The 25784-nt window shown below is 51.4% G+C and overlaps 4 protein-coding genes across 4 annotated transcripts; all 4 read left to right on the top strand.

Annotated features, from left to right (window-relative positions):
* The first annotated feature begins 10891 nt into the window (after nucleotides 1-10891).
* Nucleotides 10892-11689, top strand: S100A3 (S100 calcium binding protein A3). The gene is made up of 2 exons (XM_049876011.1): nucleotides 10892-11032; nucleotides 11525-11689. The coding sequence occupies exons 1-2, from the start codon at nucleotides 10892-10894 to the stop codon at nucleotides 11687-11689; spliced, it is 306 nt and encodes a 101-aa protein (XP_049731968.1).
* Nucleotides 11690-13333: 1644 nt separating this feature from the next.
* Nucleotides 13334-15685, top strand: S100A4 (S100 calcium binding protein A4). Its single transcript, XM_049876010.1, has 3 exons — nucleotides 13334-13422; nucleotides 14295-14450; nucleotides 15387-15685. Exons 2-3 carry the CDS (start codon nucleotides 14310-14312, stop codon nucleotides 15549-15551), a joined length of 306 nt encoding a protein of 101 aa, XP_049731967.1. The 5' UTR covers nucleotides 13334-13422; nucleotides 14295-14309; the 3' UTR covers nucleotides 15552-15685.
* A 2146-nt stretch (nucleotides 15686-17831) lies between these two features.
* On the top strand, nucleotides 17832-21804 carry S100A5 (S100 calcium binding protein A5). The gene is made up of 3 exons (XM_049880545.1): nucleotides 17832-17854; nucleotides 19058-19209; nucleotides 21469-21804. The coding sequence occupies exons 2-3, from the start codon at nucleotides 19072-19074 to the stop codon at nucleotides 21610-21612; spliced, it is 282 nt and encodes a 93-aa protein (XP_049736502.1). The 5' UTR covers nucleotides 17832-17854; nucleotides 19058-19071; the 3' UTR covers nucleotides 21613-21804.
* Nucleotides 21805-23198: 1394 nt separating this feature from the next.
* Nucleotides 23199-24739, top strand: S100A6 (S100 calcium binding protein A6). The gene is made up of 3 exons (XM_049880546.1): nucleotides 23199-23308; nucleotides 23957-24115; nucleotides 24501-24739. Exons 2-3 carry the CDS (start codon nucleotides 23978-23980, stop codon nucleotides 24630-24632), a joined length of 270 nt encoding a protein of 89 aa, XP_049736503.1. The 5' UTR covers nucleotides 23199-23308; nucleotides 23957-23977; the 3' UTR covers nucleotides 24633-24739.
* Nucleotides 24740-25784: the final 1045 nt, after the last annotated feature.

Here is a 25784-nt window from a genome sequence, read left to right as displayed (position 1 = left end):
TCCATTAAGACATCACCTTGAAGTTCAGGATCTTGTTATCTAAGTTAGCTCCAGATAAAGAAGAGGCTTCTCAGGTGCAGTATGGGTGGTCAGTATGGTTTCTTTTGGTCTTCAGACCTGTGAACAACACACCCAACATACAATGGTGAGACAGAGATAGATAACTGCAATAGACACTCCCACTAATTAAAAATGGGGATGTGTGGATTGGAGGTGCTAAGTGGCCATTGGTCCAATTCTGACATTGTCAGACACATGTCACCAGATTCTTGATTATGGCCTAGTTCTGCTTCCTATAAATGGTTCTTGGCACTTGGCACCACACTCTAGGCTTTTGGCTTTATTTTCTGAATTAACTCTTTTTCATAAGAATGTCTGTGTTTGTAGCTGAGTATCTTTCTCAGCCTGCTTCCTGCCAACAGGAACTTGAAGACTGAAAAGCTTCATTTTGTTTTGAGTTGTCTCTGCTCTTTCAGTCCAAGACAATATAATTCCTTTAAAAATGTTGTGAGCCTCATAAAAAGACCAGACTTAGTGGTCTGACTGATACTAGAAGGACCCCGGCGGTCATGGTCCCCAAACCTTCTGTTGGCCCAGGATAGGAACCATTCCCGAAGCCAACTCATCAGACATGGATTGGACTGGACAATGGGTTGGAGAGAGGTGCTGATGAGGAGTGAGCTACGTGCATCAGGTGGACACTTGAGACTATGTTGGTATCTCCTGTCTGGAGGGGAGATGGGAAGGTAGAGGGGTTTAGAAACTGACAAAATGGTCATGAAAGTAGAGGCTAGAAGGAAGGAACGGGCTGTCTCATGGCAGGGGAGAGTAATTGGGAGTATGTAGTAAGGTGTATATAAGTTTACATGTGAGAGACTGGCTTGGTTTGTAAACTTTCACTTAAAGCACAATAAAATTTATTAAAAAAAATGTTGTGAGCTTCTTTCATAACAAAATTATGAACTCACTTAGCCAGAACAAAGGCACACCTACAAATCTCTTGGAGATTGGCCCCTCTCTACCGTAGACTGAGAATTAGGGTTCTATGAGACAATGTTCTTAAGATTCTTAAAAGCCCTCCTGTCTGAGAGAAAGAATCCAAAAGGCACACCTCTAAAATTAGAAACAATATTGTTTATCTGATAAGGTCTCCAAGGCTTGTCCTTAAAACTTTTTGAGGTCTCCAGGCCTCAAATTCTCGTAAAAAGACCAGACTTAATGGTCTGACTGAGACTAGAAGGACCCCGGAGGTCATGGTCCCCAGACCTTCTGTTAGCCCAAGACCGGAACCATCCCCAAAGCCAACTCTCCAGACAGGGATTGGACTGGACTATGGGATAGACAATGATACTGGTGAAGAGTGAGCGTCTTGGCTCAAGTAGACACATGAGACTATGTGGGCAGCTCCTGTCTGGAAGGGAGATGAGAGGGCAGAGGGGGTCAGAAGCTGGCCAAATGGACACGAGGAGAGAGAGTGGAGAGACGGAATGCGCTGTCTCATTAGGGGGAGAGCAACTAGGGGGTATATAGCAAGGTGTGTATAAATTTTTATATGAGGGACTGACTTGATTTATAAATTTGCACTTAAAGCACAATAAAAACAAAAACAAAACTTTTCGAGGTCTCAATAAAGGGCCTTACTTACCTTTGTCTTCATCTTTACTCTGAGGCCCTTCTTACTGGCGGGGCCCTAAACTTGATCTTTGCCCTGAGAACATTTCTTATTTTAAGAGCATTTTGTAGCTGGTGAGACTATCCCATGTCTTCTATCTTTCCTGTAAATTCTTCTCAAAAACTACTAAAAAACCAACTCCTTCTTTAGTTCATCTCTCTCTTGTCATATTTTATTATAAGCAACTAGAAGAAACCAATTAAAAAAAAAAAAAAAAAAGAAGAAGCCAATTAGCACTTTAAATATTTTGCCTGCAAACCTCCTCGGGCAGATCCACGAGTTTGTTAGGTATCCTTTCCATTTTCTGAGTTGTCACAGACAACACTGTTGCCAGACATTCTACCACTATATAATGGGTCAGTTTTCTCTAGTCTCCAGTAACAATTTCCTCCCTTTCCTTCAAGTCATTACTAACAGTTTCCTTGAGGTCCTTCCAGCTTCCACCCATTGCCTGGTCCCAACACCAATGCCCCATGTTTTAGGTTTTTATAATAGCAGTATCCCACTCTTGTAGGTTTTTGCTGAAAGATGCAAAAAGCCAACTCATGTTAGCTTTCTAAACCTTTCCTACTATGTCTATCATCATACCTAGGTTCCCATTTGGTCTGCATCCCAAGGTATACCAGAGGACGGTTTGACCAAATATTTTGTCATTTCCTAAAAAGGTTACCAACTTTTCAGCCTGGGTATGTTAGGTACGCACATCTTATTGTCTTCGTTCCTCCACTCAGCCAATTCCATATTTTAGGCTCTTTTGCTTGAAGACTCTACCTCTCGATACCAAATTTTCTACCAGTAGGAATTTATTCATCTGTAAGTTGCAGAAAACCTAACTAGTAGCAGTGGCTTTAATTGTCTTACACAACAAGAAGTCTAGGATAGGCAATTATGGACCTATTCAGGAGCCCAGAGATGCCATCTGGGCCCTGGAGGTTTTTCATTTTCCTGCTCTGTAATCCACAACACTTATGCTTTTGTTTTCATGCTTGTTGCTTCATGATCACAAGATGGCTGCTGTACCTCCAGGTCTCACTGTTCATGTTCCATGCTGGGAGATGGAGTGTCTGTAAAAAGCTTTTCCCTCAAGAGTTACTGCCCTTTTATTATGGAAGGTGTACCCTCCTCAAGGACTTCTACCTACATCTCTTTGGTCTTCAACCAAGTATTTTTTACCTGGCATGTGCAACCTGGAAAGAAAGAAAAAAAAAAAATCTAAGTTCTAATAATAAAATAGAGGGGATGGATAGTGGGCAAACAATAGGTAGTGTTTTACTTAATAATTTCCTTACTTTTCTTACTTCCCTGAGAAACTCTGATGCTGAGAACCACGTAAAGAATAGCTCAGACTAGAGATCCCCAGAGATGGAAAGGAGGTGAGTTAGAGGGTGCCAGGACCACTCTCTTGTTCTCGCCTATTCTTTTGCCTTAACTGCCTGTCTGGGACTGGTGAAGCAAGGCCAGGCAGCCCCTCCAGGATAAATGGTCTCTTTTCATAGCAATAAAAAGAGATAAGCCCATCTTCCTAACGCCCTGTAGGAAAAAAAAAAAATTTTTTTTTTTTTTTTTTTGTAGGAAAGGGAGCTGGTAAATACAGGTCAGGGAATCATGATGGTCATAATTAACATTTCTACAGCAGGTCTCAGAGCTCCTTTCCTGTCATTTCAGCTTCATGGTACCCCCGGAGGAGCTATCATTAGGCCCTTTTTACAAAAGAGGAAACTGAGAGGGAGTAACATCTGTCTCTCTGGCCTGGTTCTCTGCTAAGCGGGTTCAAGCTTCATCTCATTTAATCATTACAGCAATTGGGCGAAGAATGTGCTAGTATTTTCTGTACTTAACAGATGAGGAAATAGAGTAAAAAACAAAAAACAACATAAACAAACCCCCAAAAAACCAAACCCATTGCCACCAAGTTGGCAGAGTAGAACAGGCCCTTCGGGTTTCCAAGGAGCACCTGGTGGATTCAAACTGCTTAACTTTTCCCTAACAAACAAACTTGTTGCCGTAGAGCCAATTCTGACTCCTATGGACCCTATTAAAAAAAAAAAAAAAACCCAAACCCATTGTAGTTGAGTCGATTCCAACTCATAGCAACCCTATAAAAAAAAAATTTTTTTTTTTTTTTTTGAGAGGTTAAATGAGCAGTAGCGTCGGGACTTGACCCAGGTCTATAATAAAAGTCACCACTCCTATGGGACACTGATGTGGCAGTCTGGGTCTTCTTCCCCTTCCCCCCAGCCAACCCCAAAGTCCTGGGCTTTCCTTGAGGTGAAGGGGACCTTGGTCAGCAGAGTTCCGACATCCTGATCTCCCCAATCTGAGCCAATGGAGGAGTTGGGCCCAACTTGATGGTGGTTCAGATTACTACAGTCTGAGTTCTTTTGGGCCTTAGGCTCACAATGGGTCCTAGCTTCTGCTGGGGCTCAGTCCCAGGTTCTAGGGCTGTTTTGGCTGCTGGAGACTGGCCTCAGCTGGCTGCCTCCGGAGCTGCTCCCAGGTGCCTAGGCTCTGAAGGGTGTTGGTTTCCTTTCCTTCTGGGTATTTGACAACGTAACAAACACCACACTTTCCTCCCAGGCCCTCCTCCCAAGTTTCTGTTTTGAGGCAGAGAGATTTAGAGCCTACAAAATGGCACCGTTCAAAGGGCGGTTGGCTGGGTTCTCTCCCACTTCTTCCCGGAATTGCAGCTAGGAGGAGAGCCTCAGGAATACACATCTCACTTCCGTTCGTGTCCTGGCCCTATTGCCACTCTGGCCTCTGTTCTTTTGGGTCAGGCCCTGGAATCCTACTGATCCTCCATGAAAAGGGAGACTATGGACAAAGGTGGATTCTGTGGCAAGGGAGTGACTGAAATAGGGCTCCTCATGCTCCCATCTTTAGAGCACTGGATCTCCCCACTGTCTCACTGCTTCCATCTGTGAAATGGGCACGCTCAGGCATTGGCTTGCCAATCAAAGGAGGTACTAGGTCCAAGCCCCACTGTATCTCCTTAATTCTACTTCACATCCTCTTCTCCCCAGTTATGGAGCAAAAGTCTCCTCGGTTCCAGCCCCAGTAATCAAATACCCCTTCTGAAGCCCTGCTGGCATAGTGGTTAAGTGCTATAGCTGTAAACCAAAAGGTCGGCATTTTGAATCCACCAGCCACTCCTTGGAAACTTTATGCGGCAGTTCCACTCTGTCTTGTGGGGTCGCTATGAGTTGGAACCAACTCGATGGCAAGGGGTTTTACCCTTCCCCTGAATGTGGCTGAGAGAATGAGGAAGGAGGTCAATCAATCTGACAAGGCTCATTGATCACCTGAGACTACGGGATTGGGGGCAGGATCACCCTCCGTGGAGCCCTTTTGACACAAACACATGAAATGTCCAGGTGCTCTAGGATGCTTCTTACGTATGATATCTGACGGAGGTGCAGAGCCAGACACTGACCTTCAGGGGGGCAGTGCAGTTTCCCAGGAGATGATGGTGATAATGGGAAGAAAGAGGGAGGGAGAGAGAGAAAGACGGAGAGGGTCAGTGCTGTAGAAGTCCTGCCAGATCAGATAGCACCTGCTCTCACCCTTCATACACCCTCACCCTGCTCCTGCCTGCAGGGAGAGATTCTTATCCTCCAGGTGCGGTGCATTTTTCAGCGGTCAGCTCAACATCTGTACCAGGGGAGTTCTGGGAAGGGGAGAGGCCAAGGGGACCAGGCTCTGTCCAAAGGTGGAGGACTGAGTGTGTGGCCAGTAGGGGCTGGGAAAAGGGGAAGCTGGTTCCTGTCTGGGCCTTAGAGGGATGGTTTTTGCGGTATGCATTTGGAGCCACGGTGGGATACAGGGTAGTTGCTGGGGAAGAATTTTCTGCAGGGCAGGGAGGTTCCAATCACAAGAAGCATTTGGGCAGGCAAAAGAAGTTATAGCTCTACCCTCTACCTTTGTGGAGGTACAAGGCTGCACTGAATGACCTGGTGAGCAGGGGCTGGCCCTCTCCTTCCACATCCCCTTCCTGCCCTCCATGGAGGTGACTGAGCCTTCGTTTGTTGAGTTAGACTCAGATCTCTGCCCCGGCATCGTCCACGGTAATGGCAAGTGATATGAAGTACTTTCACAATCTTTATTACATTGAATTCTTTGGGTTGGAATCTTCTGAACCCATTCTGGAGTCAAGGAAATTAAGGCCCAAACAAAGTAAGGCACGTGCTTGGGGTCAGATGGCAAGAGGGTGGTGGAACTTGAAGTGAGGGTCAGGGTAAGTGTTCCTCCCACAACAGTCCCCAAGCCCAAAGTGCCTGCACGCATCCTTTCTGTTCCCCCACCCACTCCTCAGCTACCTACCTTCCCAGAGGGAGCTCCTGCCCCCTCTTCCGTCTCAGCCTCTCCAGCTCTCCCAGTCAGCAAACAAAAGTGCTGCTTCCTAGGGCTGTGCGGCTGAGCTGAGAAGGCTAGTGGGTAAGGAGCCAGGCTGCTGGGTTCTTCCCTGACCACTCATATATGGCCTCACCATTGTTTTCTTTCCCATATCTCTGGTTTATTTTTCTCTATAATGTTTGGATCACTATTACACATTTATTTTTTATTGTCTGTTTTCCCCACTGGATTGTCATCTCCCTCGGACCAGGGACTTCACCTATTTTGTTTATATCTATACCCTCAGGTGCTGTCAAATCAATTCTGACTCCTGGCAACCCCATGTGTGTCACAGTAGAACTGTTCTCCATAGCCTTTTCAATGACTGATTTTTCAAAAGTAGATTGCTAGGCTTTTCTTCCAAGGCACCTGTGGGTGGACTCGAACCTCTAACCTTTCAATTAGCAACTGAGCTTGTTACCCACCGTACCACCAGAGCTCCAATGCCTAGTATACCAAAAAACCCATTGCCATTGAGTCAATTCTGACACATAGCCACCCAATAGGACAGAGTAGAACTGCCCCATAGGGTTTCCAAGGAGCGCCTGGTGGATTCGAACCGCTGACCTTTTGGTTTGCAGCCATAGCTCTTAACCACTGCTCCACCAGGGTTTGCAGTGCCTAGTATGGGTACCTCTAAATATTTATACGAGCAGTGAATTTATCTTAGGCCTACTACTTACTAGTTATGTGACCTTGGGCAAGTTACCAACTTCTCAGCATTTTTTGAGCCCTTTCTATGTGCTAGGCACTGTTTCTTCTATGAGCTTTGTATGTAAACACTCATTTAAGTTCCACAGCAACTCTTTGAAGTAGTTGCCATTGTTATCCTCCATCACTGACAAAGGAGGAAAATGAGACCCTGTCTTGGTCATCTACTGCTGCTATAACAGAAATACCACAAATGGATGGCTTTAACAAACAGAAGTTTATTTTCTCACAGTCTAGGAGGCTAGAAGTCCAATTTGGGGTGCCAGGGGAAGGCCTTCTCCTTCTGTTGCTTCTGGGGGAAGGTCCTTGTCATCAATCTTCCCCAGTCGAGGAGCTTCTCAGCACAGGGACCCTGGGTCCAAAGGACGTGCTATTCTCCTGGCTCTGGTTTCTTGGTGGTATGAGGTCCCCCGTCCCTTTGCTAGCTTCTCTTTCGTATCTCAAAAGAGATTGACCTAAGACAAAACCTAATCTTGTAGATTGAGTCCTGCCCCAGTAACATAACTGCCGCTAATCCCACCTCATTAACATCATAGAGATAGGATTTACAACACATAGGAAAATCACGTCAGATGACAAAATGGTGGACAATCATACAATGCTGGGAATCACGGATTAGCCAACTTGAGACACATTTTTTGGGGGACACAATTCAATCCATTACAGACCCAAAGAGTGATGTGGCCTGCTTAAGGGAGGTGGCTGGGGGCAGAGCTAGAATATCATAAAAAAAAAAAACATAGGCAGGAATAAGTGCTTGACCTAGATCTGAATTAATTGCTGGTCCAGGGTTTTCCTCACGTCTGCTGAGTGACCATCCTTTGGTCTCTGCTCACCCCCCTTCGCATAATTCCTTGCCTATAAAACAAGGCTAATCACAGCTCTCCCTCCCATTTTCCCTCCCCCATTGCTCTCTCCCATCACGCACGTGGGGCTGAGTCTTCAAGGAGATAATGGTATCCGCAAGGTTTGGGTGCTTGAGGTGAGGTCAAAATCTCATTAAAGACTTCTTCAGAGTCATGGGGGCAACCTCTTTTCCCTCTCCCATGCTCTTCTGGGTCTTGGGTTCTTTTCCTGTGAAGCGGGCAGGGGGCCTCTCAGGCTTAGAGGATGGGGGAGAGACTAGGGAAGCATTATGAAGGGATTTCCATTTCTGGAAAAAACTAACAGCGAAAAACCACTAAAATTGCTGGATAGAATTTCAAAGTCTTTTTTGAAGCAGCAAAGTGCTGACAGGGGAGTAAGAAATGAGTAGGCCACACTCTGAAGTGGAAGCCAAGTCCAGGAGGTGACCAGAGCACCAAGGCCCTGAGGGCACCAGCCAAACCAAGGCACCTGAACTTGGCTTTGATGGTTGCCAGAGAGGAATGACCTCGGGTTCACCTGAGGAGGGGAGACAAATGGGAGGCCCTCCATAATGCTGGGACCCCAGAGAGCTACACGTTTAAGCTAAAAGTCAGAGGAAACCCCACCTGACCCCTGTGGGACTGCAAGAAAAGTTGCCTTGGTGCTAAACAGAGCAGAAGAGGAAAGGAAACAGCCCCTGAGTAACTCTAGACACACAGCAGCCCAGATTCATCTGTATCACTTAGTGGGGCAAGGGAGGGCAAGAAACTTAAGCCCAAGCTTCTGCAATTGCACTAGGAGGAACACATCTTTATGACTTCATCCTACACCTCAAAGAAATCCCACAAAGATTTTCCCCAGGGAACTGAGCAGTTCATATTCGAAAGAAAATGATGAAGCACCGAAAAAGTGATCTAGGGATTAGGCAGGGAGGATATCTCAGGTCTCGGCCTTCTCATCTATAAGTGAAAGGGCTCAACCAGGTTCTCCTGAAAGTCCTTGCTCTGGCAAGGGGATTCTCTGGAGAGCCAGCTCAGTGAGGGAAAATTGTTTCCCCACTTTGTATTCTTGGGGTATCTCCTCAGAGTGAAGAGCTAGGAGGATGGATGTACGGACCAGCCCAACCTATGTCCTCCAAACCACGTTGGAAGGAAAAGAAAAGGAGGCTGCACCCAGCTCCTGACTCTGGGGGAGGGCACGGGGCACTGTCTGAGACCCCAGACTGGGCCTTTGATGTGTTCATGAACAGGTGGGCAGCTAGGGCTGTAATAGAGGCTGCTGAGGAAGGAGGCGGGGAGCCCCTAGGGCATCCCCAAAGCTGACCTAGTTGAGTACCCCATAATTACTCCCTTCCTCTCTTGGGAAGCTACAAATAGGGATGCCCTGTCTCTAGGCTCCTACAACTGAAACGTCAACCCAGTGGTGAGTGCCAGCTGCTTGGGTCCTGCCTTGGGTAGGGTGTTGGGGAAACTCAGGGGCCCCCAATGGCCTGCCTCTCTCCTGGATCAAGGTCTGGGCATGGGGGCAGAAGGATGACCATGGCAGGGATTGACAGGGTGAGAGAAGTCAGATATGGTAGGCTGGGGGGTTCCCTTTGGCAGTGAGCGGCTGTCAGGAAGTTGGGCTAGGAGGTGTGCAGAGCTGGGATCTGGCTCTGGGTAGGGGCATGGGCTAGAAATGTGGGCGTTACCTTCAGTGAGCTCCCTCTGCCTCCTCCTTGCTTCTCTGCTTCATTCCTGGGGACGGGTTGAGACAGGCCAGGGCTGCACAGGAAAGAGAGGATTCCCAGCCAGTCTCCAGGCACCCAGCTTCTGGAATGGCAACAGTGGTGGTGCCAGGCAGGCTGGCGGGGGCCCAGAAGGGCATGCTGAACACCTCTGAGTTTCCCTTAGCCCCTAGGATCATGGCCCCTTCCTATCCTGGGCTCCTGGACACCCTGTTCTAATCCTTGGCTGTCAGAGTTAGAGCCCGGGCAGTTTTTGGTACCACCCAAGCCTTCCCGCCACCCACCAGCCACGTGGGCCATTTGCTCCACAGGGCCCACAAAGGGTGAATCATTAAGGAGAGAGCCTTGGTGGTTGCTGCTCTTCGTTGCAGGACTCCCGTCCCCTGGGGGAGCCAGGGGTGAGTCATTAGGCTCACATGGGAACAACTCTTGCCTTCCTGCTGCCTTAGGTTCCCCGGGCTAGAAGCCTCCTCCCAGAGAGTACTGGGTGGGGACACCGGAATTGGAGGAGGTGGGCAATTCCAGGAATGGCTTCCCCTCTAACAGGGCCTTCTATCTCAAGATCCCTGGGTCAGGGGATGGTCTCGGGTGGGAGGGTCAGGGGTTGGTAAATGCTGGAGCTGGCCATCTGGGTCAAGTCCCTGACCAGGCCGTGGGGTGGGATTAATTCCATTTTATAGGTAAGGCACCTGAGATCCAGATAGGATAAATGCACCATTGTCACAGTTAGGAGAGAGGTAGAGAGGATTCTAGAAGTTTTCCCTTTGGATGCAGCCTCCTTCAGTTTGAGGGAAGAGGGATCACTAGAGGAGTGGTGGTGAGGCGGCAGGGGTCCTCCTAGACTTGACTGTCCTTCTACTGCCCAGCGTCTGTAAGGGCCTGAGGATAAGGCAGCGCTGGCTGAGGGTCTCCTTGGGCGAGTTCGTAGGGAAGGAACTCTGGGTCCTGAGGGAGGAGACTTCTAGGGCCATGGGCTGCACCTACGGAGTGGGGCTGGGCCCTTCCTTGGTGTTGGGGACTGAGTAAAGGTGGGAGAGAACCAGAGAGTCCTGAGGGACTCTCTTGGTGGGGAGGGAAGGTGGAAGGGTCAGACAGACACTCTGTCTTTGAGGGGTTTTCAGTGAAATGAGGGAAATGAGACTCCCACCCAGGAAAATAACACCCAGGGGGCAGTAGTGAGATGAATTAGGAGGGGCTGGTGTGGTCAGGGAGCTCTGGTGGCACAGTGGCTAAAGCACTCAGCTGCTAACCAAAAGGTCAGAAGTTCGAATCCAGCAGGTGCTCCTTGCAAACCCTTTATGGGGCAGTTCTACTCTGTCTTATAGGATGAGTTGGAATTGACTCAATGGCAATGGGTTTGGTTTTTTTTTTTTTTGATTGGTGTGGTCAGAGAGGGCTGCTCAGAGAGGGGGTAGCTTGTGGCCCAAAGCCTAGGGGAGAGTAAGATGGTCTGGGAGCAGTGTCTGGGGAATGCAGAGGGCAAGGTGAGCAGGGAGGCTGGCCTGGACCTCCGCCGTGAGTCACACCCTTGTTCTGTGACAGTGAGGATGACCAGACCCTTGGAGCAGGCGGTGGCTACCATCGTGTGTACCTTCGGGGAGTATGCAGGGCGCTGTGGGGATAAGCATAAGCTCTGCCAGGCGGAGCTCAAGGAGCTGCTGCAGAACGAGATGCCCACCTGGACCCCGGTGAGCAGCCCGGGGCCCATCCTCCTTCCCCATCCAGTGAGGAGGTACTGCTTGGATTCTGTAAAGAGAGACCTGGGGACAAGTATGAGCATAGGACAGCAGGAAGGGTGGAGGCTAGACCGCATGGAGGTGACAGCAAGGGGACTGACACAGCAGGAACCTCAGTTTCCTAGTCTGTGAAATGGAAGAACAATCATCACACCTGCAGCCTGCAGGGTTGTTGCAAGTATTGCCCGAGAGCACTGTGAAAAATGTCTGGCTCATAGCAGGCACTCAGTGGCAAAAAGTAGGTGTTCAATAAATGATGTGAGAAGGAGGTTTTGGGAGGGGGATTGAAATGGGCTCATCATCAGAACAGGTAGGCTGAGGCTGGCCCTCCCAAGGGACGTGGATTGGGATGGGGTGGGAGCACCTAGGAAGGGAGGGAGGACAGGAGTGTATGAAGCTGCTTGGCCCTCCTCATCTTGCCCCCTACACCCCTCCCTTGCACAGATGGAGTTTCGAGAGTGTGACTACAATAAATTCATGCGTGTTCTGGACACCGACAAGGACTGTGAGGTGGACTTCGCTGAGTACGTGCGTTCACTAGCCTGCCTCTGTCTCTACTGCCATGAGTACTTCAAGGACTGCCCCTCGGATCCTCCCTGCTCCCAGTAGCCTCTGCTCCAGAGGAATGGGCCAGCCTGGAGTGCAGCGGTCTGGCCCACCTCTGCCCCTGAGGTGGTCCTGGGCAGGTCACCATACCCCTCCCTGCCCTCTGGCCTGTACCTCTTTCAGTCTAGAGTCCCCCAGATTCACCCCTGATACGTTGACCCATTTTACAAGGAAGCTCAGAGATCTGAGGGACCTTGCCAAGGATGCACACCTGGTGGTGGGTAGAGCAGCGACTGGCTCCATCCTGCCCTCTGAGGGCTGCACCTTCTACCTGGGGCCTGTGGGCCAGGGTGGGAAGAGGTGGGAGTCTGTTTTGAGGAAGTTAAGGCTCAGCAGAGTATGGGCACACAGGAGACCATGGATGGGAAAGGGCCTATTAACTCCTAATAAAGAACTGGTGTCAGCTGGACTTGGTTTGGTTCTTCTGCTGAGATTGTTGCTCCTTTCTGGTCTTTTCCAATGAGGACAGGAGGCTGAGGGGAGGAGCCCTGAGTTCCCAGAGGACCCTGAAGGTAGTTTCAGACCCCATAGAAATGAAAGGGGCTGAAGTTTCCAGTAGGTGGGGCAGGGTCACACACAGGACTCCAGTCCTGGGAGGACCTGAGAAAGCCTCTCTTTCTCTGGGCTTTTTGAGGGAGAGGTCCCCTTGGGCTTTCATGGAGGGCAGGAGGGCAGCCTAAGCTTCCTTGGGGACCATGTTGCTGAACTCTGCCCAGTCAGGATATTCTGAGCAGGAGGGGAGGGGCTGTTGGGGGTGGGTGGGTGGGGTGTTTGTTCCCAATCTGGGCTGTGGTGGCCCAGAAGGCAGTAGTAATAGGATTAGGGTGTCTGAGGTGTCTGCTCCCAGCCTGAGCTGGAGGGGGAAGGGATACCTTGAGGAAAGCCTATCCCTGAGGCCAAAGCTACTTTATCCCTGAGCTTACACCCAACCCTGGGACCTTAACATTGACCCCTGACTCCCTCATTCTGAACCATTTCACCTCCAGTTCTCCACCCCAACCTGGATTTTTCATTTCTGACACCCACTGGAACTCTAAACTCCCCATCCTGACAGTCTACCCCTAAGCCCCAGCCCCTTTCAGTCTATCCCTGTGCGCTCATGCCTGGCTCCCCACTCCTCACTGTCACTGCCTCACCCAGGACCTTTCTTTGCAAACATTCCTCAGGCATTCCCACAGCCTCCTTTGGGTTAGTCCATTCCCCTTCCTGACCTCTGGTTCTCCGACCCCCCGCCTTATTCAACCTGGTAGAGCTCCATTTGGGACATTCCTTGCAGCACTAGGCCTAGGGCTCCCCTCCCTTGGTTTCTGGGCAGCCATATATCCAGGGGAATTTCCCATCTGTCGCCCACCAACCCTAGCTTTCCTACTGCCTGGGGTGACTACTCCTTCCCTGTCTCTGCACATGCTAGGCCCCTCCTTCCGGCTTCCTAAGGGCTGAGCTCTATATGTTGGGTGGTGCCCACCCATGGAGGTCCTTGTCTGTGCCCTCTGTGCTCACCCACTGCCCATCTGTGCCTGCTGGGGGCTGGAAGGTTGTGTCCAGGCTGGGCTGGTTGAGGGGCCGTGGCACTTACCACATGGGCCCACGGCAGGAGGGCTGTCTCCACTCTCCCCCATCCCCTGCCATGGGCAGGGCCTGGCCAGGGTATAAATAGGTCAGACCGCTGAGCTTCCCCCATTTTTCTCTCTCCCCAGCCCTTTCTCTCTGCTCAGCGTTTCCTGTCGCTTGGTCTGGTGAGTTGTGGTCGCCTGACTGGCATGAAAGAGGTGTCAGACCAAGGCTCTGGGGCAGGAGAAGGGGAAGTGGGTGGGGGCCAGATATGGTAAATGGATCCAGATGTAAGATCCTGATGTGGAGGCTCTGGGGTGGGATGTGTGTGTTTGTAAGACAGAAAAACAAACACACAGAAAGGTCAGAGGGGGGCTGAGATGCTGGGAGTTGCATACACTGTCGCTGCAGTGTGTTTGGTGTGTGCGTGACCATGTGAAGGCACACTAGCTTGTGTTTGCTGGGTTGCATGAGACTGTGTGTGCATGGTCAGGTGTGGTAAGGCAAATGGAGGCTGAAAGCAACTGTGGGTTTCTGTCTGGTGGTGTCATGTGAGCCCTGCAAGGAGCCATGCAGCCCTGCGCCTCCCCTTCTTCCTCCTAATCCCTGTCTGTGCCACTTTGTCCTGCCCTGCCTCACACCAGGCACAAGGCGGCTGGTTTTTTCCTGCTATGGGCCCCTGGGCAGGCTTCCAGGGGCCGCGCCCAGCACTGGGAGCAAAAAGAATGGGCTGGGGCTGGAGGCTGTGGGCTGGCTTTGGGGGTGAATGAACTGACTGAGCTGTGGAAAAAGCGTTGTTGTTGAGCCACCGCCCTGGGGAGACCCAGCCTGAATCTCCAGAGCCCGTGCAGTGGGCCCTGCACATGTTTGCTACTCCAAGCATGTATTTCCTGCTCCACATGCCCACCTCCACCCCTAGAAGCTGAGCCCACCTTCCTGGGCTCCTCCCACCATGGAAGTAGTATCTCACCAAGGGATCCTAGAGGGATGGGGAGTGGGGTGGGGCACTGTGGACACATAGCTGGGGGTGGGGTAGATAAGGGTGCCTCTCCCCCAGATCCTGACAGCTGCCATGGCACACCCTCTGGAGAATGCCCTGGATGTGATGGTGTCCACTTTCCACAAGTACTCAGGCAAGGAGGGTGACAAGTTCAAGCTCAACAAGTCAGAGCTAAAGGAGCTGTTGACCCGGGAGCTTCCCAGCTTCTTAGGGGTGAGTAGGTGCCACCTCGGAGGATGCCCCCATGGGGAGTTCCCACGCAGGAAGGACAAGGCCCTGGAAGGCATGGGTCTTTTGTAGACCATTAGCTATGGAACGGGGCAGTGGGAGATGGGGCAGAGAGCTCGCATTGGATGCCTGGCGCAGAAGCACAGTGAACACCCCCACTCACTGACTAGTCCCAGACAGGAAGCAGACTGAGGCTGAACAGGTAGATGATGGCCTAGATACTATGCGATGTTTTGCACTGACTATATAACCTAACTGGAAGGAAAACTGAAGCTTAAAGAGGCTAAAATAACTTCCCAAGGCATCTAGAGCACAAAACTGAGATTTGAACAGACTGCCTGAGTCTTGCGACTACTCCAGGAATGGACGATCTTTGAATTTCAATTTGTCCTGTGAATGTGAAGATACAGTTATGGAGACACCTCATACCCCTACAGACCTTCCCCCAAATGATAACAGCTTCCATTTGTATCAAACTTTATACAGTTTATGTATTGCTTTCATGACCATTACCTAATTGAATTTTTTTAAATTGTAGTGAAAAATACACACAACAAAACAAAGCCAATTCAACAATTTCCACATGTATAATTCAATGACATTGATTCATTTCCAAATTATTCTACCACCATTAACATAAACCCCTCAGGAAAACTAATTGGATTCTTAACCCTGGGAGAAGATGTTGTGGCCCCATTTTTCAAGTGACAACATCCAGGTACTCAGGAAACTCTTCCTCATCCCAGGGACATCCTCTTCCTGTTGTAGCTTAGCCCTGAGGGTTGGAGTTTCAAAGGCCGAGACCCCTAAGAGAGTGGCTATGTAAGCCTTTGGAGCTCTGAGTTTGAGGTGGAAACCTGGTTCTAGTCTTGGCTCTTCCACTGGGCTTCAGTTTTTACCTGTAGCCTCTTCTTCCTCCAGAAAAGAACGGATGAAGCTGCGTTTCAGAAGCTAATGAGCAACTTGGACAGCAACAAGGACAATGAGGTGGACTTCCAGGAGTACTCTGTCTTCCTGTCCTGCATTGCCATGATGTGTAACGAGTTCTTTGAAGGCTGCCCTGATAAGCAGCCCAGGAAGAAATGAATGTTCCTCATATGTGGTCGGGGGCTCTGCTGGCTGGGGTCTCCCCTGCAGGCAGTGGGGGTGGTCACTTACCCCGGCTCCTCTAAGCATGTGCATGATGCGGAGCAAATTCAATAAAGATTCTTGAAAACCAAGAGCCTGCTGGTCTGGGGGCTAAGGGGGATACCAGGGGAGGTAAGGGTTTGTGGGATGGTGGTGGGCAGTGCTGGTAGTTGAAGTGCAGTTTTATGGGGAGCTGACTAGTGAAGATGGGGGAGGGGCGTGGAGTGACTGAGGGTGTGCGTGTGTGGGAGGCGACAGCTGACTGTGGATGGGGCTGAAGGCAGGGAAAGGGGCCACCAGAAGCTTGGAATGCCCAACTGTGAGATCTTAGCCAGCCCATTCTCGCCTCCCATCCTGTTCCAGCCTTGCCTCTGGCAGGGACTCTAACTGAGGCTGGGATGGGCTTGAAGGTCACATCTGCTCCTAGATGGGGGTCTGGAAAAAGAGTTTGGGTGCCCTGAGGGTAAGGGGGGGGAGGGAGGAAATAAAGTTGAGTCATGGGGAGGGAGTAGCTGAGGCCGGGGTGTGTGTGGGGGAGGTTTTCCTGAGCCAGAGGGCTGGCTTTCAGGCCTGACATTTACAGTCCACTGGCTTCAAACCACAGGGATGGATTAATCCTTTGCTGCCCATGTTTGGATCAGGGAGGCGATACAGAGAGAGATTGGGCTGTTTGCAGCAGCATGAGAATATAGCCATTCTCCAACCCGCTGTCCCTGCTCCAAAGTCCCATGGGATGAGATCTGTTACCAATTAGGGATCATGGCTTTCAGAGAAGGACAAGGGGCCTTGGGAAGGATGAGTGGAGATTGGTGGCTAGGGTGGGAGTGAGGGAGATGGTGGGGAAGTGACCATATTTTTTGAGACAAAACTTCGGACATGATCTGATAAATGAAATTGAGATTTTTTTTTCCCAGAAAATGTCAGGCATGATGTTGCTTTGATTAAAAAAAAAAGATTAGGGTAGGTTAAACCCAGTGGGTTCCAGTGTGCAGTGGACAGGATTGATGTTGGACCTCAAGGCCATGCCTGGATGGTATCGCGTACCTTGATGGAAGACATGAGTCGAGGTCAGGTTCAGAGGCAGCGTTTGGTCCCCTTGACCTCTCAAGCTTTTCCTTCTTCCACTCATTACACTGTGTTTTTCTCTTAAGTTTCAGAAACATGCGGTAGGTGACTCAGAGGTTCCCTCAGAGTTTGGCCACGGAAACTTGGGAAGAATTTTGATCCAGGAAAAAGTTTGCTTTCTCCCCCTTCTCTTTCCCTCCTTACTCCTCCTCCCCCAGCCTGTGCCGTCCCCAGGGACTCCCGCTTGACTCACTGCTTCGGAAACTCCTGTTGCCTAGCAACCAGTCCCTGCTGCCTTTCTAGCCCTGCCAGCTAGGGGTGAGGGTAGAGTGGGCAGTGGGGAAGTCCCAGGCAGGCTAAGGTGATACTGTGGCAACCATTGGTTGCTAAGCTTCTAACTTGGTAATGGTCTCATACTCGGACTGGTTGGTGTCTTATCCTCTTTGGAATGTGGGCAACTCTCTCTTCTCCCTACCTGATCCATGACTGCACCCTGAACCTGGACTCTGCCCCATCACTAGGTCCTAACCCTTCCCTGGATCCCCTCGCCAATTCCTGCTTCTTGTCCTCCAAGGGTCTCCAACAATTCTTTCCCATGAACATCAGTGAGGTTTAGAAGAAATCGTTTCTTTAAAAACACCTTAAATACTTTAGGCTCTGTACTAGCCAGTGACCTTGCCCATGCCCTTGACAGGAAACATCTTCCCTCACAGATCCCCACCTCCAGGTGCATTTGCTCCGCTCTTGGGGTGACTGGGAGGGTGGGTAGTAGTGTCCCAATGTGGAGAGCGGTCTAGGGAATGGGGAGACACCCTGAGTTTGACCCACACCACCTGGATTTTCTTTCCAGGCAGCCTGATTTCCCCCCTTACTCCTGGTTGTCCCATCAGATTGTGAGTTCTGATTTTTGGATTGGAAAATGTTTCTGGCTCCAAAGACTTGTGTGTCGTGATGAACTCAGAGTGCCCCCATTCCGTCTGTCTGTAAACGAGCAAGATGAGATTGGTGGAGGGGGTTTCTCCTCACCTCCATCCCAGGAGGCTCTGACCTGGGCCTTTTCATGTCCCTGACCCCTTCTCATTGGTCCTTTCTTGTCCTTGGTTTCCTGGGGACTGGAGCAAGGGAATAAAGGCAGAGAGCAGTGGGAGGGAACCTGTTTCTGCCGCTGCGATTCTCTGGGCTTGCTCCTTCCTTTGGTGAGTCCTTCCTTCTCGTGTCCATCATCCGGTGGGGCGAGCTGGGAGATGAGATGAGAGGGTGACAAGCTGTGTGACCCTCTGCAAAGGGAGGTCTGGCCTGATAAGTGGGTGTGTGCTCAGGGAGGAATGGGTTAGAGTATGTGGAACTGTGGTTACCAGAACTTTCCTGAGAAATTCTCTGGAGGTGAGGGTGGAGATCAGAACCAGCCAGGATACCCCTGCAGACGCCCAGAGTCCCTTGCCTCTGACTGTGGTCCTGGTTGAGTCTCCCTGAGGTGGGGAGAAGCTGAGGTTTCTGGGCAGTGGGAGGTAAAAAATTACACGTGGGCTTTGGGCTAGGGGTGAGATCCAGCACCTTCTCCTTTCTTGCTCAGTATCCTCCACTTAGCTGCAGCCCCTAAGTTTCTTGGGTGTTGCCTCCTTCCTCCCTAAGGGGGAAGTGGTTTTCAAGTCTGAGCCATAGGAGCTCCAGCTGCCTCTTCCCTTGGATGGGGGTGGCTGTGCTGGTGGAATTGAGGGCTCCATTTAAGCCCAACCTCTGGATCCAAGTCTCAGAATGATCCTGGCAAAGCATAAGTCCATCCCCCAGGCCTCTTGGCCAGCTCATGTGTGTGCAATTCTCTGGACTAGAGATTGGAAACCAGCTGGGCAAGCCCAAGTGCCTCTCTCCTGCTTCCTGTTGAGACCTTATCTCTCTTTCCAGGTCCAGCCCCCTCCAACCCCTGGATTCTTTTTGCCCTGTTCCCCACTTCTGTAATGGGATACTCCCCAGTATCAGATCATTCAGGCACTGGGGCAAAGGAGAGTGACTGGGGCGGGGACTTAAGCAGTGCCCAAGCTCAATGGGGCAGAGAGAAAATCCTGATGTTTTATGTGCTCCACAATCTGTCACCAGTTCTTTTCAGGAGGTCAATGTGTCATCCCTCTGCCCTAGTCCCTTTTTTCAAACATCTCCAAAGCAGGAGAGTCTACAGTCTCCTTTGGTGGCTGCTGGTCTCATCACTCTGGCTGCTCCAAGGTTTGCCTTGGTCTCTTCATAGCCTGTCCTGATGCATCTGAGTCCAGTTGCTGGTGGACCTCCATCTCACCATGGGGTCTAGACTCTGGTTGTTTGAAAGAGGGTCTTGTAGGTGGGCTGTTGATGGGGGGAAACACAAGATCTGGCTTCCTGAAGAATGTGATCTGTCCTTCACCCTCCAGAGTTGCAAACTGTGATGGAGACTCCTCTTGAGAAGGCCCTGGCCACCATGGTTACCACTTTCCACAAATATTCAGGGAGAGAGGGCAGCAAACTGACCCTGAGTAGGAGGGAACTAAAGGAGCTGATTAAGAAGGAGCTGTGTCTTGGGGAGGTAAGTGACTATCCCCTCATCCCCACTCCAAAGTCTGGGTGCTTCCTGTAGGCAGCAGGAGGGGGAGGAGACCAAAAAAAAAAAGAGAAAGAGTTAACACCAATCCTACTGCCAGAGGCCTCTCCCTGTGAGGCAGGAGGCCCAGCCTCCTCGTCTCCATAGAGATCCAATATGAAGGGACATCCACTGCTGTCCTCAGGGTTCTTGAGCCTAAGCCAGGGCAGGATGGCTGAAGGCTGTGGAGAGAGACAGAGGAAGAGAGTGGACATCTTGGGTCAATACAGCTTTAGGTCTCTGTGCTGGGGGCAGGTCAGGGTTTCACTGGTGAGGAGGGTCTGTGTCTGGAGGATGGAGCTACGCCTGTGTGAGGGGTTCGAGAAAGTGAGCAAGGAATCTGGGGTGGTGGGGCCAGGCTGCTTAGTGGTGGCAGAACCTGTGAAAATAATCGTGGGGGATGAAGGAATCCAGGGCATCCAGGTTGAGCGGAGCGCATCCTAAGGGCAGGGACCCTGCCTGAGTCTCCTCCATGTGCCTGGCATATCGAGGGCTCTCAAATAGTGTTGACAGGGGAACCAAAATGATAGTCCTGCTAATTAGTGAACACAGAGCAGGAAAGCAGATTCTAACCAGATGAGGTGCTGACAGAGGGGAGGCCCATGAGGTAGATACTATATTATTTTTACAGTTAAGAAGATCGATGCTCAGATACTGTCTTAGTTAGCTAGTGCTGCTGTAACACAAATATTACAAGTGGGTGGCTTTAAAAAACAGAAATTTATTTTCTCACAGTTCTAGAAGCTAAAAGTCCAAATCAGGGTCTCAGTCGTGTCAGTTCCTTTCTTGTCAGTAGCCCTGGGTGTTCCTGGGTCCTTTGGTGATCCGTGCATGGCATCTGTCTTCTCCCATGTACATGTTTCTGTGTCTAATCTGCTCTTTTTATAACTCAGAAGTGATTACATTCAGAACCTCCTACTTTGGTATGATCAAATTAATATAACAAAGAAAACCCTATTTCTAAACAGGATCACATCAACAGCATAGGGGCTAGGACTCTAAAACATATTTTGGGGGACACAGTTCAATCCATAACAGATACATTATGTAATGGGTTCAAGGACACTTGGCTAATGAGAGGCTGAGCCAAAATTCCAAATTCCAGGCCGGGTCTATGCACCACCCTCCCTTTTCTCTTTAAAATTCACCCCACATCCTGGACCTTGATGGGCCTCCTCAGAGAGAAGCTCCCCAGAGCAGGCTTCTATGGGCAGGGGACTTAAGCAGGCATGGGTGTCACCAGACCTGCTCTCTGGCCTTCCTGCCAGGTTCTCTGCATCCTGGAGTTAATGAGGGCAGAGGGAGGGGCCAGGGGCCCAGCAGGGGTTAATTACAGGGGGACAAAGACCTGGGGGAGGGCCTGGCTATAATAGGAGCCCAGGCTCGGGGCAAGGATCACGTCAGTGTGCTGTTTCCATCTCTGTATGTGCCGACATTCTGTCTCCTGTGGAAATCCTTGAGCTGAGGGCAGGATCTGCTTGTCTGTATTTTCTTCCTGTTCTACCCTGGGGCCCTGTCTCCCAGTGGATGGGAGGGCAGGGGACCAGGCAGAGGTACTGCCTCCATACCAGCTCTCCAGCAAGCTCAGAGGGATGGGTGGCTTTTTGGCTTCAAATCACTGTTCTCACACAAAGATGTCTTGTCGGGGTTAATTCTCAGTTAACCCTTAAAAGGGGACAGAATAAGTCAGAGACTTGTATACTTCTCGATGCCACATAATTAGTGCCATTTTCATTAAGAAAAAAGCCTTTGAGTTGATTCCAGCTTATAGTGACTTTATAAGACAGAGTAGAACTGCCCCATACGGTTTCCAAGGAGCATCTGGTGGATTCGAATTGCTGACTTTTTGGTTAGCAGCCATAGTTCTTAACCACTATGCCACCAGGGTGTCCACCATTTTCATTAGGCGTTGGTATAAATTCTATATTATATCTTTGGATGGGGCAAAGTATGGAGGGGAAGGGTGGCTAGCTTAGCTTTCCTACTACAATTTATTGAGATTTGGGAGTCAGGTCACTGAGCTCTACTCTGTGCCAGGCCCTGGGCTGGGTGTGGTGAAACTCTGGGGGCTGGGGTGCTCACATTGCTGCTCACTGGGCGGGGGGTCACCCTGGGGCTGCCTTCCTGGGGATGGGTGGGGCCGTGCAGCGTTTGGGCAGGGCTGGGAGGGGTTGCTAAGCTGTCCCTCCACCTGGGCCCTTCCAGAAGATGCAGGAGAGCAGCATTGATGACCTGATGAAGAACCTGGACAAAAACAGCGACCAGGAGATCGACTTCAAGGAGTACTCAGTGTTCCTGACCACCCTGTGCATGGCGTACAATGACTTCTTCCTGGAGGACAACAAATGACCCGGCTCCCTCTGCCCTCACTATCACCCCATGTCCTCAGCCTCTGCAGCTCTGCTCACAGGCCTCTTCAGACCTGACCCTCTTCCCAGATGAACCCTGCTCCAGCTTCCCCTTCTAGCAGAGGAAATAAAGATTTTCCATTCCAGGTGTTTGGAGATTGGTTTTGAAGGTGTCTGGAGTGCTGGGGAAACCCTAGTGGCATAATGGTTAAGAGCTATGGCTGCTAACCAAAAGATCGGCAGTTCAAATCCACCAGGTGCTTCTTGGAAACCCTATGGGGCAGTTCTACCCTGTCCGATAGGGTCACTATGAGTCGAAATCGATTCGATGGAAACATGTTTTTTTTTTCTGGAGCACTGGTGGTACAATGGTTAAGAGCTCAGCTGCTTTTGGAATCCAGCAGCCACTCCTTGGAAACCCCACTGGGGCAGTTCTATTGCCTTATATGGTTGCTATGAATCAAGGCTTCTTCTTGAGTGGGCTTAGCCAGCCTCTGGGTATCTCCCACCTCACTTCCTGTTCTTCTGAAGTGTGGAAGTCACTAAGCTGGTCCTGGCTTAGTTTTGTCCTCCTGTAAAATGGGGAAGTTGGATCAGGCTTCTGCTTGCCTTCCAGGAAGGCCACTAAGATGCAGAGAAAGCTGAGGGAAAGTGCTTGGAGAAAGAGAGCAATGGGGGTGGTTGGGGTGTGGTTCGGGTGTGGCTCCTGGTCGCAGTGATGAGCAAGCCTGTCTGACTTATCTTTACTCACATGAGGCCACCCTCACAATGCTAGAAGGGGACATCTGGCCTGGCCACCATGTAGGCCCCTTTCATTCTTCTGCATTTTCCCCTCAACACCCAGCTCCCCATCATCTCTGGGATCCATCCAGTGTTTCTTGCTCTCTTCCCACTCGCCCCTATCAAAGTCTTTTCTTGGGAGAGGACCTGAAAAACCTTTTCACTCAAGAGTAAATAACCAATGATGCAAACAGGCTTGGCTCAGGCATGTGTGCACAGTAATGAGCAAGAGGATCTAAGGGTAGAATTCCAGGCGGTGGGGGAGGGGGAAGAAGGAAGTGGGAGTGGCGGCAGAGATTTCTCGGTGGGGGATGAGTTCTTCTAGATAGCCTTTAAATCATATGCTGTGGACCACTGGCCGCTCCTCCCTCCCCCATCTAGGGTTGACCCTGCGCACTCTCTGTGGGGCACCAGCAGCCCGTGAGGGCACCACTCTCCTATCCCTGTCTCTCTCTTCCCCCACTGGCGCTGCGGGGACACACACACACACCCACACCCACACTCTGGCACGCAGATAGCTGAAGAAGCATCTCACGACTGTCGCCACCCCCATGCCCTCCTCCGCCCCATTCCGTGTCACCACCACAAACTGAGCAAGGGCGATCAGGCCAAGCTCCACGTCACTCTGCTCGCAGCGGTCCCCACTAGACGCCCCTATCCTTCCACTAGGCGCCACCATTTACGTTCCAACCCGGAGCCGCCCCAGGGCAGAGGCGTAGAAAGCTGGGGGGGCTCGGGGCATGTGTGGTGTAGTGTAAGCCACGGGCTCGGGGTGGGGCGGGCGTAGGGCGGGCCTGGCGCGCGGGGTGTGCTCTCGCCGGGCGGGCCTCCCGGACAGGGCCCGCTATAAGGCCGGCCCGATCTGCGACACGGACCATCCGTCGACCGCTCCCTTCGCGCTTTGCTGTATCAGTGCGGTGAGTTCTCATCGCGCCGGCCCGTACTCCGGCCCGGGGCCCAGCCACCCCTTCCCCATCCCGGCGGCGGTGGGCTCTGTGGGCTGCGGACAGCGCGTGAATGCAGACTGGGCCCGTCTGTGGAGCCCCTGAGGGGCTGGGAGAGTCAGGAGCCGCGGGAGCGCCGGGTAGCCCCAGGCTAAGGGATCCGGTTAGGGCGGCTCCCCTGAGTGTGCCCTTTTGGGGTGCAGGAGGGTGTGTCTGAGGGTGTCAGCGCCACCGTGGTGGCCCCGGGAGGCTGCAGGTGTGTGGCTGTGTGTGCAGTCCCCCTCTGCTCCCTCAGTTATACTCCCCAACTTCCTCCAGAACCCCTGGAGGATAGGTCTCAGCTGTGCCCAAAGCACTGGCCCTTTGTGCTGCTTGGAGCCCTTGAACCCCTCTGCTCCTCAGCTCTGAGCCCTCTCAGCAGGACCCTGATCTCTTGGCCCCAAAGTCTGCCTTCTTCCTCCCCCTCAAGCCCTGGGCTGCGTCCTGATGCCACCTGTCTGTGGTGAAAGGGAGTGTGTGTGTGTGTGTACTGGGGGCAGAACTCTTGGGGTGTGGGTGATAAGAGGTCCCTGTTGCCTATGGCCTGGCCCTCTGGGCACTGACCAGCCCCTCTGTCCCCAGCTCCAAGCCCAGCCCTCAGCCATGGCGTGCCCCCTGGACCAGGCCATCGGTCTCCTTGTGTGCATCTTCCACAAATACTCTGGCAAAGAGGGTGACAAGAACAGCCTGAGCAAGAAGGAGCTAAAGGAGCTGATACAGAAGGAGCTCACCATTGGCTCGGTGAGTGGGCCTCCTCCCCAGACACCCACCTCTTGCCCTTTAGAAAAAGAATTAGGAGAGAGAGGTGCCCGGTGCATTCGAGTCACATTTGTCCACATTTTGGGGTCTTGGTGCTGGTCCCTTGGTAAGCAGTGGACCCACTCCTCTGAGAGGGTGGGGGACACTCTCAGCCTGGTATTCGCTCCTCCTGAGAAGCACGAGTGAGGAGAAGCAAACCCAAGGTGAGCCCAAGGAGGCACTAAGGTGGATCCTTAGTGACAAGTGAGCATAGGGCCACTTGTATGAGATGGCTGCCTGGGAGGGGGGATTGGAGGGAGATCTGAAAGGGAGAGAATCCAGGGTTCTCACCACTACTGAGCCTGGGTTTCTCACTCTAACACATTAGAAGCTTCAGGATGCTGAAATTGCAAGGCTGATGGATGACCTGGACCGGAACAAGGACCAGGAGGTGAACTTCCAGGAGTATGTCACCTTCCTGGGAGCCTTGGCTATGATCTACAATGAGGCCCTCAAGTGATGAAAATAAATTCAGAAGGTGGAGACACCCTCTAGGGCGCCCGTGTGAGTCAAATCCAGTGGTGGGTAATTGTACAATAAATATTTTTTTTTTTTTGGTCAAATCTATACCTGTGTCCTGGCTTTCCAATGATTTCTGCTTTCTCTTTCTGCGTGGTGCCAATCAGAAGGTTTACTCACAGTCAACCTCTGGGAGTGATTCCCAGGTAGGAAAGTGGTGGCCCCACCCTGACCAGGCTAGCTCACAAAGTGACTTAGAAAAATATGCCCCCTCTAGGTGAAGCTATCTTCAGGAAAAGCTCAAATGGCCCCCAGCTGAGACGGTTCTGGGGCAAGCTTAGAGAAGGAAATGGTACCTGGGTGGGCTGTCATGGGGGTCAGGGCCCCTGAAAGTGGGACAGAGACAGAATCCCAGCAAGTTCCAAGAAGAGGGGAGTTTTGCTCTGGGTGTGGTAAGAGGGGGAGGGTGGGAAGGGCCCTGGGGCAGGGCTGGTCTACTTTCTCACGGCCTGAAGAAGGGGCAGGGGGGGCACATCTGAGATGCCTGAGGCCTGGCCCCGGGAAGTTTGAGACCAAAGAGGACACTGGATGGCTGAGCATACTCTGGCTGCCCGTGCTCCAGCTGGAGGTGGGGGCAACACACTTTAGGAGTCTGTCCCAGCACTCTGGGACAAGGTCCTTTTTATTGGGGGTGGTGGTCTGAACAGCGGGCAGCTGCAGGAACTTGTGATCATGGGGTGCTTACAAATGGGGCCGAATGAGGACCCCTGGGGCTGGGCCAAAGGTAGCTTCAAGTCTTTCAGTCAATATTGACCCAACTCGACTCTGCATCTTCCGCGGAATGAATCATCCCAGTTATTCCACCAAAGCTAAGCCTGCCCCTCAGCTCCCACTGTCTGAAGGCGCTCCTTGGAAACTCTATGGGGCAGTTCTACTCTGTCCTACAGGGTTGCTGTGAGTCGGAATCGACTCGACGACACTGGGTCTGGGTCTGAATTAGTGTTTTCAGGCATGAGGGAGAGGGAAGGGAAGGGTAAATTTTGCTTCGGGCCATGGGACAGTGGCCCCAACTCTCCTCCCCTCAGGTGCCTCGTCTGAGTTGGACAAGTTCCTCTCTAGATTCTGGAGGAAACAGGTCTCGAACTCAGATGGA

The sequence above is a fragment of the Elephas maximus genome, chromosome 3 (genome assembly GCF_024166365.1).
Source record: "Elephas maximus indicus isolate mEleMax1 chromosome 3, mEleMax1 primary haplotype, whole genome shotgun sequence".
Classification (NCBI taxonomy): domain Eukaryota; kingdom Metazoa; phylum Chordata; class Mammalia; order Proboscidea; family Elephantidae; genus Elephas; species Elephas maximus.
Note: the sequence above shows the minus strand (reverse complement) of the source record. Positions and strands in the feature narration are given on the sequence as shown.